The sequence below is a fragment of the Amphiura filiformis genome, chromosome 20 (assembly GCF_039555335.1).
Source record: "Amphiura filiformis chromosome 20, Afil_fr2py, whole genome shotgun sequence".
NCBI lineage: Eukaryota > Metazoa > Echinodermata > Ophiuroidea > Amphilepidida > Amphiuridae > Amphiura > Amphiura filiformis.
Window position 1 is genome coordinate 23,862,802 of NC_092647.1, and position 16,641 is coordinate 23,879,442.

General features: G+C 36.5%; 1 protein-coding gene across 1 annotated transcript; it reads left to right on the forward strand.

Moving 5' to 3' along the window:
* Positions 1 to 5,294: 5,294 nt before the first annotated feature.
* Positions 5,295 to 16,091, forward strand: LOC140142217 (uncharacterized). Its single transcript, XM_072164184.1, has 6 exons — positions 5,295 to 5,340; positions 9,097 to 9,193; positions 9,689 to 9,852; positions 14,231 to 14,260; positions 15,245 to 15,370; positions 15,826 to 16,091. The coding sequence occupies exons 1-6, from the start codon at positions 5,295 to 5,297 to the stop codon at positions 16,089 to 16,091; spliced, it is 729 nt and encodes a 242-aa protein (XP_072020285.1).
* Positions 16,092 to 16,641: the final 550 nt, after the last annotated feature.

The window sequence follows — 16,641 nt, forward strand, 5'->3', positions numbered from 1 at the left end:
GCTCTTGTCATCTCAGCTGCCATTTCTAGAGATACTGTCATTTGCTACATTTCAAACAAGCGCGCATATTAAAAAAATATATGCACTTACCTTACACTGTGTGGTAAAAAGGCACCGGAATGTACTTCTATATATCCCTTGTTTGGAGTTAAACTCTCCGCTATCCACTCAGTTACACGAACATTTATAAATATACCCGGGGCAGGCTCGAATCAAGCTGCTTAGCAATGGTTCATTATCATCTAAAAATTATGCATTCAAAATGGATCACAATTCCAATCGTTGTCAGTAGTTATACCCGAAATAGTCAACAGTCTTCAACGACGCCACTACACGATGAAACACAGAGTTTCGCACGTCTTCAGAAGATATGACACTGCGAAGCAATCGGACCAGATCTGAAAGCTACTTGCTACCGTGCATGCATGCGCCCGCAATGGCCGTAATGCTCTAAGGAACCGCTACCTTCTTTTATACACAACCTTGCAGAAGTATTGAATCCGTTGCTTGCATGCCTTTGACACTGAGAACAAACAAGCCTCTTTATGGTATACAAACACAAGCTTTTGTATGGCATTTTAGCTTTTTGATTGGAGAAGCGATTATTTTACTTGGAGTATGTGACTTTACTTTTATTCATGTAATAAGGCCACATAAAATTAAAAAAAACGTTTCGCGTCCCACCTTTTTGGAAAAGTGAGGAGGGAGGAAGTTGTGTTTGTTTTTGCTAAATTAACAAAATACAGCAGTTTTCAAGTAAAATTGGCATTGCTAGCAGTTTTCAGCATCTGTCAGGAAAACGATGACCCAGCATCAAACACAAAACGTTTTCGATATCATTCGCAAAAGGTTAGAAAAGGTTCCCAGAAAACGTGTAAATGTCGGGTTATATAAAGGACACATAAAGGGTATAAAACGTTATCATAACATTCAGAAACATTTGCTCAGGGGGGGCAAGATTGAAAAATTTCCCAATTTTTGACCAAAAGTTGTATTATTTATGTGCGCATCGCGAGCGGCTTGCCGCGAAGTGATAAACGGGTGGGGTCCAGGGGCCCGCCATAGGGCCCCTGGTGGGGTCCAGGGGCAAAGCCCCGGCGGGGGTCAAGGGGGCGGAGCCCCCTGAAGCTCATGGTTTTTGGCATATTAGAAGCTAAAAATCCAGTGTTCAGAGTACAAAATTTCACAATGAAAGTAGTATAGATCTTCTTCCTCTTTCTTTCCCTTTTCTCTTCTCCTTCCCTTTCTCTTCTCCTTCCCTTTTTCTTCCCTCTTTTTCTTTTCTTCTTTCCCTTTCTCTTCTTCCTCTTTTTCCCCTTTTTCTCTTCTCCTTCCCTTTTTCTTCCCTCTTTTCTCTCCTTCCCCCTTCCCAATTGTTTGCTCTTCTTCCCAGTTTTTTTGTGTCGGGGGGGGGGCAGCTTCCCCCCCCCCCACTGGTTACGCCACTGTGGGGAGGCCTTTTTAAAAATTTGTATTTAGAATTATGAGGGATTTGACCCATTAGAGTTCCACAAAAACACTTACAACTGATTCATGCTTATCAGCATTGATATTTACAAAAAAATAAAATTTAAAATATGAAAGTCTAAAAATAAAGTGAGGAGGCAAGTGGACGCGAAACGAAATAATATTCTTATTTGGCCTAATATACATTAGAAAGGATCCTCTCTGCAGTTGTCATTTTGCCAATGACGTCAGCAGCTAAATTATGGATTTATTGATTTCAAATATTAAACTTGGTTGTGATATTTGATGTCGCTATTTTTCCTCAAGGAGTATAACATATCAAGGGGACTATTTGTTTCTTTTATTATTCCCAGTAGCCTGGAAACAAATCCTCATGTTCATGAATAATTGTTTTTCGAAAAGTCAAATGGTGGCTTTTGAAAATATTCAAATCCAAAAGTTCGTTTAGTGATATAATTAAAGTGATTTGAAAACGAATAAGTTGTATCAAACTGAACTCTATGGTAATGTATGTAGTGAAAAAAGAGTGAACAAATGAAAAACTATTGCCTAATACAGTGATCACACTACACGGCAAATCCCAAGTTTTCATATATCAACGTTTTAGAGTAATGGATAATAAACACTACCGCACATGTATTAACACATGAACACGTTAATTTGTTTGTTAAATTGTTTTCAACTTTAACACACGTGAACATTTTCATGTTGTTCAAGTGTTAATAATAGCGTTCAAATGTTTAAAAAAATTGTTAAAATATGCTTGCTTTCATTTGGCAAATGATTTGTCATCGAGACTCTCCCTGAATCTCAGAAAACAGCGATGAAGAGCTTGCGCTATCACTAGGATCCACAGCATGCTCATCTATCAGGGGAACAGTTCTTAAACCCCAATACATTTGTACATTCATTGAATGACCTTTGAAGATTTGGGTACAAAAACTCATATTCTGCAACTTGAGGTCAAATTTTGCACTATGATTATGTAATTGAGGTTATTGGACTATGTCATTGGGATGAGGCTCTTGTGGGCCATATATGGTGATCGAATGATGATCTTGGGGGATCCAGGTACATCCACTGAATGGACTCTTAATTCCAGTGATTAATGTTTGTCTTATCACCTTTATCCATATCTAGTGTACAGAAGATATGGACCTTATTATGTCAACTGGTATCAATTTTGGGCATGATGATTCTGGGACCCCATCTAGAAGACACCCTGGAATACCTAAATGTTAATGGATTTATGTGGAAAACACTTTCATCAGAGTTGTCATATGTTGTGGCTATCTAATCTTTCTTGTTTTGTCCTATACTTATCAATACCACTATACCAGCACTTATATCATTATTGGTGACGTCAGCAAGTCTTTTGGACTTTGGATGATCTTCAAGGACGCTCATTCCATCCTTGAACTCGAAGGACCTTTTCGTTGCAGTTGAAAATCAAGGTTCATTGTTGATTTCGTCACTTCTAGCGCACTAAGTTCCATTTGAATTTTTGGACACCTAACTGTGAAGATACGTGTACAAACTATATATAACCGTCGAAATGTCCCGTTTGTGTTCAAAATAATTTTTAATTGTCTTTTTGACACGAATTGTTTCCATGTTGATACAACCATAGCGGGAACCATAGCAGTCTTTATGTAATTCTTGTCACAAATCACACATGTCAGCACTCCGGCCTCTGGTAATAACATAGCCAATGTCAGCAGTACCATGGTCAGGTAAGACTTGAAAATTGAAAGCATTTAGCTGGCCCAAACATTTGTCTATATTGACGAGTCAATTTAAGTACCAAAATGGGCACACCTATAGACAAAAATGGAACACCAATGTTTTTGCTTGCTAGTGACTCTAAACACACCCCTGAACAACATATCCAAAAAGGGCAAAAAAGAGCCCCATATAAAATGTTAATTTGCAAATTTTTAAAAATGGCCGCTAATGCAGGCCTCAAGTTTCAAAATTGGGGGAATATGGATAATACTCATCTTATTGTATTCCTCTCATTATTAGGATTCAGAAAAAGTATAGTTTGACCTATCTCCGATGTATAGTACTTGAGTATAGGCATAAAGGTTAATGTCAAAGTTTGTTCTCCATAATTATGCCCAGGAGTAACAAAATAAAAAATGCTCCGATTTCGCTCAAAGTGGTCTCAAATTCTTCCGTTTGGGAAAAATTTAAACCAAAGAATACTTTGCCATATCTCAGATGTTTTGTTAACTGGGCAATAGGGAAACAAATTATTCAAAGCCCATTGAATCATGTTAATCTTGATATATTTTGTGATATTACCCAGGTAACAAAATACCTGAGATATAGCAAACTATTCTTTGTTTAAACTGTTGTTCAAAGCGGAACAATTTGGGACCACTTTGAGCGAAATCGGAGCTATTTTTTTAAAATTTCTTTTCACATAATAATGGTGACCAGAATTTGACATTCGACACCTTTCCATGGCTTTCCATGTCCACTGTTTATGTCCACAAAATTTGTAGGCCTGTGTGTCATTTTACCGTGACTCTTACATAAATAAAACAATTATTATGCAACCAGAGATGGACAGAAAACGGATACCTAAATAAATAAGAACAAGCAACTGCAAATTATCTTGGTCATTAAAAAAAACAGCGAAGAGACGACGTAGGAGTTATACTTTGAACCTTTTGAGCCTTGCTACGATTGCCCTGCTCGGGTTGAAAAGGTTTATTTACTCTGAACCTGGTTGCGGGATAAAGTACAAATTGGTTTATAATAAAACTTATAGATACGCTTTACATCGCCTCATATGACCATGATGATGATATTTTATCGGGACATATATACATGACACATGACTGAATACATTCTGGTACCAATCTGCCAAAAGGAATTCCCCGATTTGCAGAGTCTCTAGCATTTCAACGAGCAGATTAAATATCGTACCAGTCTAGTCTCGGCTACAAGTAAAGTGACTTAAGATTTGTACACCGTTGTATACCACCAAGAGAAAATGGCCACACCGTGATTTTTGATTCATATACGGTTAACAGGTTAATTGCATAAAAATTGTTCTTGGATTTCTGTGAAAAGTGTTTGATCTGTTGACTTTTGGAAAGCATTTGACTTTTAAGATTATTGAATGAGACAATATCAAGATAATTATAGGCCTACTCTTGATCTTTTATGTTATTAACAATTCGTTTGGGTGAAGATGAAAGCACTTGAAGCAAAAGTTGTTGTTCTTGGAACACAAGGTAAGATACAGCTTTAAATAACCTGAATTTATACTCGATCGATAAGAGACCAGCGATTGGTTTTTGATCAATCAGTTTTTTAAACTCAGCAAAATGTTCGCTACCTTATTGGTCTAAAATCAATTGTTCGTTGCTTAGCGATCTAGTATGAATTATGTTTTAAAGGTAATACACAAATTATTATTATTACATTGATTTCCTTGGACATTTGGAAAGCTTTTGATTTTGACGATCGTTGACTTGAACTTAAAAAATTCTCGGCCTTTTGAAAGCATTGACATTGAAGATTTGGAATAATTCTGGAATACTATGCGCACAAGTATAACACTAACCATAATCCTAACCTACCCTAATTATAACCATGACCCTAATTCTAACGCACCCTAATTATAACCATAACCCTAATCCTAACCCTAACCCTAACCTAACCCTAAACCTAAAACACAGGGTGCGCAGGGTAAACCAGAATTGTACCGAAGATTTATAAGTTAAAGCACAGATCCCGTGTGGTTAAAGACAATGTCAAGATATTGCTCTTGATCTTGTATTAATCTGTAGTTGACTATTAACTGGACAAAAATGATGAAGGCACTAGAAGCAAAGATTGTCGTGCTTGGAACAAGAGGTAAGACAGAATTTGAGCTAAAGCAATGTAAACATATTGTTCAGATTTAATTTCACGACAATTCTCAAAGAATGATATTGTAAAATAATGGTTTATGCCAAACATATTGGTGAACTTATATGACGTTTTGTTCCAATTAAACGTATTGGCGAATGCAATTGTCGTATGTCTGCAGAACATCTTGAAATATTTCGTATTGACAGAAAACATGAATTATATTGGATATAAATTTGTGTATTTACCCTAACGTATCTTAAGAAACTTCAAAAAATTTGTCGCAGCAAAAAAACAAAAACAAAAAAAAAGTCAAAACTAACAAAAACAACTCAATGTACATCAAAATGAAAATTAAAATGGTGATTTTTTTTTGTATTTTGAAATAATTCTTTTAATTTGAGACTGACGTAATTTGACAAACAAGACAATCAAACGAATAAGTTGATTCTTGCCGCTGAAATCCCGTTATAGCAAAGCAAATAATACAAGATAAATATAAGATAACAGTCGTGTCATTCAGAATAGATATCTATAAGAATGTTAACCCTTTTCGCGCGCTTTCCATGTGCAGACGACCACCAATATGTTTCATTATTGTAAAAAATGTCAAAAATTTGTCAAAATTTCACAATTTCATGCTGATATATTTGGTATTGGCGTGACAGACACTGTTAATCCAGGTACTAACATGCCTAGTTTTGATGCAGTGTTATTGTTACTTGAAAAAAAAAGTCAAATATAATATGTTTACTTTACCTTTATTGTGATTTGACTGGATTCATTCAAGTACTTTCGGATCGTGATGCAACGGTGTCACTGTGGCAAAGTTGAATTGGGTACCGGTAGTTTACCTGCATTACAGCATGATAACAGTAAAGTTTTGTGTTACGCATACACGATGTCTCAAAAACAAAACCCATTAGTGTGAAAAAAAAACACAATTTGTTTTTTACCCAAACATTTTGGGCAACATGCAACATAACAAAATATTCGTCAGTAAAATTTTGTTATTAACATTTAAAAATTCTGTTTCTTTATTTTTTAAAATAAATTTTGACTATAAACCAAACAAAAGTGATTGGTTAAAACTCACCGTTTTTTTAATGATTTTCTTCACAAAATTGCGCATTTTGCGACCATTTATTGTGAATATTTCCCCAAACAGAACATTCTTTACTCAAATTTGACAGATAGGTTTGACCAGGTATTTGACGTTCTAAATATGTATACTTTTTATACTTTAGACCGACAATTTAGTAGTTATTAGACCTAAAAACGTTTTCATAATAGGCCTACCAGGGTTATTATCAACCTTAAGGTGATACTACACCCCTTGATAAATTTGAGACTATTTTTGCATTTTTCTCAAAAAGTAATAACACACTAGTAAACAAAAGTTATGTATATTATAGGAGCAAGGAATTCAGTTACTATCACAGAATTATTCTGTGGTTACTATACACTGGAATTTCAGTGACTCAAGGTGCGTTATTTATGAAAAGAAAAAAGGTACCGCTAGAATGTAGGCTACCTCATTTCTTTTAAGACTGTTAAAACAGTTCTAAAATTTTACCATACAAATATTTTAGCCTAAAACACAGTATTTTTGGACAAAAGAGGAAAATCTATATACAAGGCAATTATAGCTTTATTTTGGCTCTAAATTATTACGATTTTTAGGGAGGATGGTCCACCTTGGAAAATTTTATGGGACGTGTCCCCCGCCACTGCCCATGCATACCGTACATTTCCTTTAAACAACATGTTTTTATTTTTCCATTTGTCCTCTCACGTTACACACGTATGAAAATGTCTGAAAGAAGGACATTAGGTCGATAAGGAATTTATTTTCGGTGTCTTCTATTTAAACTAGAGGTTAAGACACCAACCTTTGAACAGATTAGTGATATATTTAGATGTTTTTAAACCCAGAAGCTTTGATCTATAATTATTGACATGGTGAGATACCGTTTGTCCCATTGAATATAACTGGGTCATAATATTACGCGACACATAGAACACACACAACTTACTGCCTCAGCGACGATTGTCCTTTTTTCAAGACTATTCTTGTTTATATAAACTCCTCAACAAAAGTTTGGAAAGGTTTCAAGCATCTATATCTCAGATTATTTGTGACATGTTCATATTGTGTTGCATATCAATGGATAGCTACGTTTTTTCCCTTTATAATGACACCACATTGGAAACAATCACCTTTTCCACGTGAGTTTATATGCGTTGAAATTCTTTTTCATTTTATTTATTTATTTATTTATTCACAACATTTGGCCGAAGCCAGGCAAAGCCCAATAGTGCTCAGAGGCTACTAAAATAAAGGGATGTCAACCGAATATGACGGGACATGAATATGGAAAGAGGTCCGGTTTTAGATGCAGGAAGAAAACCGGAGCACCCGGAGAAAAAGCTGCGAGGAAGAGCATGGATTTCGGAAATCTGAATAAAATAACAGACATGTATATAGCCAGTAATCGACAAAAAAAAGGTTTATAATGTCAACGAAGGTCTAAAATTAGAAAGAAAAAATAACAAATATCAGTTTTATTTGATGTATAAAATGTGTAAATTTATTGTTTCTTTAATAAGTGTTGAGTTACCGAATCAAATCAAATCAAATCAAATTAAATCAAAGCGACTACGTTTTTACCCCTCAAAATAAACGATAAAATAATAATAAAAAACAAACCTTGCTAGGGCCTGCAAAGAATGTTGATGTTTTTAGTTGAAGAAATTTCAATTACTCCTTTAAATTCTTCACAGCGTTAAGTATATCACCTTACCTCACCTCGGTTGTCTGTTCTTCTGCGGAAGCTATCTGGAAGGATCTTCCATCTCCAGATCTCTGGTCTTAACCATAGTGCTTCAGCATGATGTCATATCACTTCTTTTCCGTCATTTTGTTGATACGGTTGTACCTGTTGGTCAGGCCGCCAACAACTTTTAAAGGGACACTGCGTGATTCACGGCTTCCCCCCCCCCCCCCAATTTACTCCAAAAAAATGAGATTTTTATACCATCAGAAAATACAATATTTGTGTGCATAACCCTTTTTGCAGGATTCTTTTGTTTGACAATGAAATCTTCCAATTGGTATTTGTATCTGTCGACGGACAAAAATGACAACACATTAGCCTTTGGGGCACTTGAAATTTATTTGTGTATCTCGCAAATTCGATATTCTAATTAACTAACATTTTGGAAATTAGCTTTTGTCGTGGATATCTATTGAACCACGATAGCCATACTCTAAAAATATAGGATACCTGAATCACGAAAAAAAAGTAAAGGAGACGATCCTGTATAAACAGTGATCGGAGTGCCCATCTCTCTTTCATTGGCGATTGGGCCAGACTCCTCCATGCATGTAGTGTTGCTATAGGGGGATCGCTACACCTCCTCTACAGCGAGTCTGTTACTTAATTCCCAGCATTTAAGAATGCCGGTACCCATTTAAACACATGGGTGGAGAGGAGTAATCGAGATAAAGTGCCTTACTCAAGGGTTCAACACGATGGCGTCGCCGGGCCTCGAACCCGCAACCTTCCGATTATAAGTCAGTGCCCTTTCTGCTAGGCCACCGTGCCACCGTGAATCACGAAATGTCCCTTTAATTTTCCAAACCTAAAAAGTTTCCAACTTATAAACTAAGCATTAATTACCGATTGCTTCTTTACTTGCAGGCTTACGAATGCAAATTAATATATTAATTAATATCAATTATGACTTTTCCTCTTATAGGTGTCGGCAAGACAAGTTTAGTGGTGAGATACGTCGGCAAAATATTCAGCAAACATGTTAGCCCGACAGTGGGAGCATCGTTCTTCACATTCAAAATGTAAGTAAAACACAAAGATATCCTAATTCAAGATGTGAGGTTAAATGATATAAACACATTTTGTTTAACCAAGATAGATGAAATTTTGAATATGTCTTTTACTGGAACTTTCTTTTTACAACTTGCTACGTTGCGTCTGATACCATTAGACTCATAGTCTATCAGGCAACTGAACCACTGGTCTGGTTAGGTGATACTTAATTGAAGAAGACTTTAGATCGTCTTGATGGCCCTGTCCCATGTGTGATATAAGTTGTGTCTCAGCCCCCCTAAGTGACGGCTATTCCACCAAAGCATGGAAACAGAAAATCTGATAGACCCCCTCTAACATGTAATGAGACATGACAGGACACTGGACTGAATGTTATGGATTTAGGAACGGTTATTCAGGACAGAAGGATATGGCGTGCTGTTGTAGTTCGAGAAAAGTTTACGGTAAAGTGCCGTAAAATAGCGGTAGTATTTTACAGTGTATATTTATATTATTGACCACAGGACAGTAGACAACCATAGAGTCAAGTTACAACTATGGGACACAGCAGGACAAGAAAGGTTTCGGGCAATGGCACCCATGTATTATAGGAAAGCAAACGCAGCATTCTTAGTCTATGATATCACATCTTATTCAACGTTTGAGCACATCAAAGAATGGGTTGAAGGTAAGCTTACGCTACAGAGTCCTTAAAAAATCAGTACACTTTTACAAACAGTTCAGTTTCGCTAACGTTTAAGCTAAAAGAGATGATACCAACTCATTCAACCATTCATGGCTCATAAATGATGTCAGCATGACACCTGTTACCAATTCTTTTATTTGTCATGTTTGTAAACGAATTTCCTCGTTATATAGGAGAAGGTCTCTCTCATCTGAAAATTTTGACCTGTGATGAGAGAGCAAAAATAATAGAGTGGTAAAGTCTTTGACTCTGGAAAAGGATATACCGGGTTCAATTCCCAGTTGATGTAGAACCATTATCTCCCTTTCTGCGTTTGAATTAATATGTAGCACCTGTTGTTGATGAAACACGGAGAGTGCCACGGAAAAAAGCGTGACGTTGATGCAACATTATCCCAAGGTCATATCTTAAAATCCTGTCTATCAAAATGAACTAAAATTACACACAGGATTACTTCAATAGTAGACTCTAAACACATGTTAGTAACCAAGCAGTTGCCTAACTGACACAACAGCAAAATGCACTGACATGGAGCAGCTTCCTGGACCACATGTCACAGTCCGTTTGATGTGTGTGTATTGTGTGTATAGCAATTGTAACATCAATGTGGACTTTCCTGTCTCAGGATTACCTCACAAAAATAACACTCGTACATTGTACCCAAAGAAGATAAACACATCCCGACATATGCGAACACGGACACGCCCCCGTGCGCCCAACACTATCTCATGAATACTTTCATTTGTTTTGACTTCTTCACGTGCCATAAAACTCTATGTTGCCAAAATTTACAGGCTGTGACATGTGATACAGCAAGCGGGTCCATGTCAGTGCATTTTTCAGTTGTGTCAGTAAGGTAACCAATTGAATATTATTAACATGTCATTATACAGAGTAGAGTATTGAAGTAAGCCTGTGTGTAATTTTGGTTCATTTTGAAGGACAGATTTTCATGATATGACCATGTCGAAAAATTATTTCTTTTTGAGCCCTGTTTACGTGTTCAGAACAATATGTTAACAATAATTGAATCAAGTTAAATAAGCAAAAAGGCTTAAAAAACCCAAACAAACATAATTATAAAGTTAGCAAGGTTATGTGTAACTTTAGGAATGCGGACATTTGACCTGTCTATGTCGATCCCTGTTGCACTGGGTTAACATTGTATTGTTTATCCATTCTAAACATGAACTTGAATGTAATCAAATCAAAAAGATGACATTATATGGTCTAGACTTGTTGGCCTAAATGATAAAACACTAATCTATATATAATTATTGGATTTTAAACACATGGTAAACCTTTTTTGTGACAAACAAGCGACATCTGCACATAATTTTAATTTTTTACGGTATGTTAGCTGTTTTTGGTTCATTAAGCAGTACTTTCGAAATAAAGGCAAAACTCAGGACATCTGTTTCAGTTGAAATAAATAAACACTATGAAGGCGTGAAAATTGGTCGTGACATACAATGTTTGATTGTGTATAGCTTTAAAGGTTTAAGGGCTGGGGTATGAACGTTTGGACAGTATTTATTGTGGGACATTAGAGCACATCAGACATATCGAATTGCATTCTGAATACGAAGAATGTCATTCTGATATCAAATAATTTTGATTTTTGAAATTCGCAATTTAATACACATTTTATGGCATATCATTAAAAATTGATAATTTTGATATTTAACAGTACTTGAAGTAAACTTTATAAATCTGATGATTTATACTTAAAGGGGCATTTCGTGATCCACAGCCTCATCCCCCCACTTTTCCCAAAAAAAGTTGAGATTTTTACACCACTGGATACCTCTGGCTACATAATGTTTATGTACCAAATATTTCTTGCAGATTAATTTGTTTAGCAAAAATATCGCCAAATTTGAATTTCGTTCTGGTGCACCAGAACGAAATTACAACACATTGTCTATGGAGCAGTGTAATACACATAATCATGCATAACTCGCAAACGCAAAATCGGAATCAACTGAAATTTTGGAAATAAGCTTTTTTCGTGGATATCTACTGAAAAATGTCATAAAAAGAGGATGCTAGGATCACGAAATACTCTTTAAAAGTGTATGTAGGTGGGATGAAAAGCCGACGATCAATTGAAAATTTTGACCTTTCGTATTGAAGATATGGAATTTTTTCCCAAAACACCAACAAAAATTAGGTCTTTTTGGGAAAAAATCCCTATCTTCAATATGACATTTTCAATTGACCGTCGGCTTTTCCTCCCTGCTACATACACTTTAAGAATATGTCATTAGATTTATATAATTTACTTCGAGTACTGTTATATATCAAAAATTTGAAAAATATCAAATTTTTATAATTTGTCATAAAATTTGTATTATATTGTGATTTTCAAAAATGAAAATTATTTGATATCAGAAAGACATGCTTCGTATTCAGAATGCAATTCGATAGGTCTGAGGTGCTCTCATGTCCCACAAAAAATACTGTCGAAACGCAATAAACGCTCATTTTAGATCCCTTAAGGGTGGTTGAATTATGGAAAGTTTTGAGCCTCATAACTGCTGTTGGTCTAAATAATATAGAAGTATATATATACTTAGAATGGCAAAGACTTTTGATGAATCCATCTGTGACGTAAAATTTTGGGGAAAAATGCTCAGTTTTGGAGAAAGTCCCCCAAAACGAAAATACAGCCTGTCTCAAAACAAATTGTGCAAGCGAAAAGCGCCCTCTGTGGCAATTAGAAAATACCGTTGTGACATGATGCTTACATCAACAATATAGTACTATAGTGTAGAGTTATGATCCCGGCAACACCTGAGCAAATAAATACAGGTCACTCTAAAAGAATCTGAAACGAATTATAAAAAAATTCTTTCTGAAGTCTTGACATGTTTCCAGCTTTCATTTGTGGACGCATGTAGGGTTTTCAAATTCAACCCTAGAACTATATACGAAGGGGGGGGTTGTACCAAACACCTAAGATTTTTTATCCGTCACAAAAAAACGCACGCGTTTACGCCCAAACGACCTATAGCTAATCGTAGATCCATCATTTGCGCTCATTTTAGTGATAACATTTTCACCCCAGCATCTTACCCGGGGTATGACTGGCCGTCAAAGATGACCATAGAGATGGGGATGAGACCTGCCGTTGGTTTCTACAGTAGAATCAATGATTTTCATTTCACACTAGTCAAATTTTTCCAAGAGCTACTGAATTTGTACTTGTCAGTTAGATTGAAATTGTCATTTCCTTTGATATTGAGGAGAAAATTCGGTGAAAATCGCATTTTTGTTGAAGAAAATCTCATTTTTGTAGCCGAAAATCAACTATCCCTATAATTTTGTACATAGTCAGAATTTCCCAAATTTGCATGGGCGCCCTCAGATTATGACGTCATAGCGACATTATGTGGGGAGTGTTTGTACTAATTTTAATATCACTGGATAGAGGAGAACCACGCGAGCTCGGTTTTGATATTAAGGCAAACAATGGGCTATTCCAGAAATTAAAGGCACTCCCCTAAAGAAGACATGGGATTCACAAAAATTTTCACAATTTTTTGCTCTGGGACCCCCCCCCCCCTCCAAAAAATGTGAATTGCCAAGAAAAAGATGCCTTTTATTGAGGATTGGGAATTCCCAAAAAGTTTGGCAAAAATTTGCCTATCTTCTTTAGGGACACTGGGAATTCCCAATTTTTTAATCATTTTATTGTTAAAATGGGATAAAATTTTGGTCCGAATTACATGTCTTCTTCACGGGGGGGGGGGGGGGGGGGGGCATTAATTTCTGGCATAGCCCAATGTTGGAACAGTAGTCCTCACTGACCTTTCCAAGGCATTTGACTATATAGTTAGATAATGTTGCCATTCAAAAGCTAAATGCCTTGGGGATCCGGGTGACTATATTGTTCCTTGGATTTGTAGTTTTTTGGACAATCAGCCGCCAAAGTGTTGGTTACAATCAAAATTGTTTACATGTCCGCTTACCACTATACCTTTGTCCTCTTAGCGTTGGTGTTCCACAGGGAACAAAACTTGGCCTCATAACTTTTCAGGCAGTCATCATTGACGCGGCTAGCAATTGCAGGTCACACTATTGGAAATATGTTGACGACCTCACCTTCGCTGAAAACCGTTCCTCTATGTGTAGTGTGACTAGCAATTTGCAGGCAGATCTTGATGACTTTCTGAAGTAGTCGGTAGACAATCAACTCCAACTTAATCCTGTCAAGCGTTAAGCCATGCAAATTTGTTTCAAGACAGATTCTCCTCCTCACCCAGACTTAAAAAAATGATCTCTTTGCAAATTGCAAACTTTAACTATATTAGCACGATTTTCTCATAAATTTTACTCCTTACTTAATTTTAAACAGAACTGAACAGGAACGTGGATTCTCCAGTAGGTAAGTTGATGCCTCAATTTTTTTATGTATGTAATTGTAATATTGAATAACAGTAATAACGACGACAAAAATAACAACAGTAGAAAGAAGCACTTATGTTGGTGGGCGGGGGGTACATCATCAACTTTTGGTGGGTATGCTCCCCGGATGATGGGTCTTTGGGAGCTGACGGCATGCGGGTAAAAATGATCTTTCGGAGCTATGATATGATCATCGGTAAAATTCAATGGGCTTTCTGGTTGAAAATCGCCTAAAAACAGACATGTGAGAAATGAGCAATTCAGGGGTCTTTAAGAGCTTATCAAAATCAGGGGTCTTCAGCGCTCAGTTTTGGTAATATCCATGGATGGGTCTTTCGGAGCTCCACGGTTCAAAAACGGTGATATTGCCGGGATAGGAGAGCATGTCCGTAGACTATGAACAAAAGTGCGCATTAACATAATCAACCTTCATCTATCATAACTTTCGCAGCCAGCATCAGCTCCATGAATTTTCGTAGGAGTATAAATGAGGCAATCAATAATAATGATTCTTTATCCAGAGAATTGAAATTATTTTTCTTCAAGGAAACATAATGCTTCACTGTAAATCCAAGTGTTTAGGGTTTCTGTAACACTTTTTAAACACTGCAAACATTCAACATGTTTACTTTCAAAATTGTTTAGAAAGTAAACACACCAAATGTTTACAAAGTAAACACATTTGCATTTACTTTCCGAACAATATGAAAGTAAACATGTTGAATGTTTAGAATCTAAATACTCTCATGTGCTTACTTTTGTGTTTAAGTGTTTACTTTGTGTTTACTTTGGTGTTTAGGTACCTTTACTGTGTAAATGAAAAATTAAACACCTTGCAGTGTTTAAAAAGTGTTACAGAAACCCTAAACACTTGGATTTACAGTGTTGAGTTTCATCACCTGCTCATTTGCGTCAAAAACTGTTGTGTATAATATTTTTTTGTTTATAATCCTTTCTTTTCAAGTTATGTGTGTGCTTGGTAACAAATCCGACCTGAAAGACCAGAGGCAAGTGTCTTCAGACGAAGGAGTCAGGTATGCGGCTTCGATAGGGGCGCTATTCTTCGAGACATCAGCCTTAACAAATGAAGGTAAGCCTATATAAAATGAATTTATAATACACGAGTCGCTGAGCGACGAGCGACTGTTTTTTTAAACCAATGAGGTAGAGCGCTTTCTACTGTTTTGGGAAAAGCGCTCTTTTTTATTGGTCAAAGTTAACAGCTTCTCGCATAGCGACTGAGTGTAAATAATATTCAGTGTATCATGTTCACCTTAATTTGATTCTGAAAGCGTAATTTAAAGAAGAGAGTAAATAAACCAAATACATGTGCAATTTGACTGGAACGGGATTCGAACCGGAGTCCTCTGCCATGTCTCGGATTCCCGCAACAGGCTGTATCATAAAACTGGACCCGATCCTGAAGTTTCTGGAACCAAATGACTTACTAAACTGACGTACATTAATTTGTAAATTATTTTGTAGATCCATGTTGCATCTCGCATGTAAAAAAACTAAAACGAAGTTACTTTCCATTTTTTAAAGGTGTACAAGAGGCTTTTCTACGCGTGTCACTAGCCCTGATCTCACTCAGTCAGACAGCTCCTAACTGTGGACTTGTGGTCAGAGAATATGACGCAAGTGCTAGAAGAAAATCAGCAGATGTCACTGCATTCCCGCCAAATCTAAGATTGGCGCTAAAAGATCACTTAGCAGACGAACTCAAAGATATGAAGGAAGAAGAAGAGGAGCCGACTTTTGATGATGACGAACCACGGCAGAAGAAAAGTGACTGTTGTGAAACTGGCTAAAATTTGCGATAATCATCCAGAATATTTTGTATTTTCATAGGCCTATCTAATTATTGAATGGACGCTTTAGTCTGCACGCACTCGTATAAAAGAACGTTTTTACAACGTCAAAAACTTTAGCGGCGTAAGGTTGTTAACACACGTGGAAAGCTGTGGAAGTAGACATTCTGTAAGGCCCGTTTACAATTTTTGCAAAAATGATCACACCTAACATTTGCTTGCGCCGCGCTGTGTTTTTAAAAGCGGTGCCGACACGATGGAAGGAATCTCCATGGGCTATACAGGCAGGACCTGTAATCCATAGACCAAAAGCGAAGTCATGACTTGCTGTTTTTGTACAAAAATCGCATCTCACTTTGTCTGGTGTATTATATTATCACATATAGCAAAACACGTCGAAATTTATAGACTTCTTCCTTCAAGTGACATTTCCAGCAAGGGTGCCAAGCTATTGTCATGCACCTTCAGCCGAATGTAATTTTCGGTCACGAAGCAGAAAAAAATTGACCTTTTTGGTAAATCCCATAATTCATTGCGGTTAGACCCGAGA

What these genes read in the sequence shown, in the direction of transcription:
- LOC140142217 (XM_072164184.1), top strand. Translation starts at nt 5,295, where the DNA reads ATGATGAAGGCACTAGAAGCAAAGATTGTCGTGCTTGGAACAAGAG. An exon ending in CATCAAAGAATGGGTTGAAG is followed by an intron (nt 9,853 to 14,230) that starts GTAAGCTTACGC and finishes AATTTTAAACAG; the next exon opens with AACTGAACAGGAACGTGGAT. An exon ending in ATCAGCCTTAACAAATGAAG is followed by an intron (nt 15,371 to 15,825) that starts GTAAGCCTATAT and finishes CATTTTTTAAAG; the next exon opens with GTGTACAAGAGGCTTTTCTA.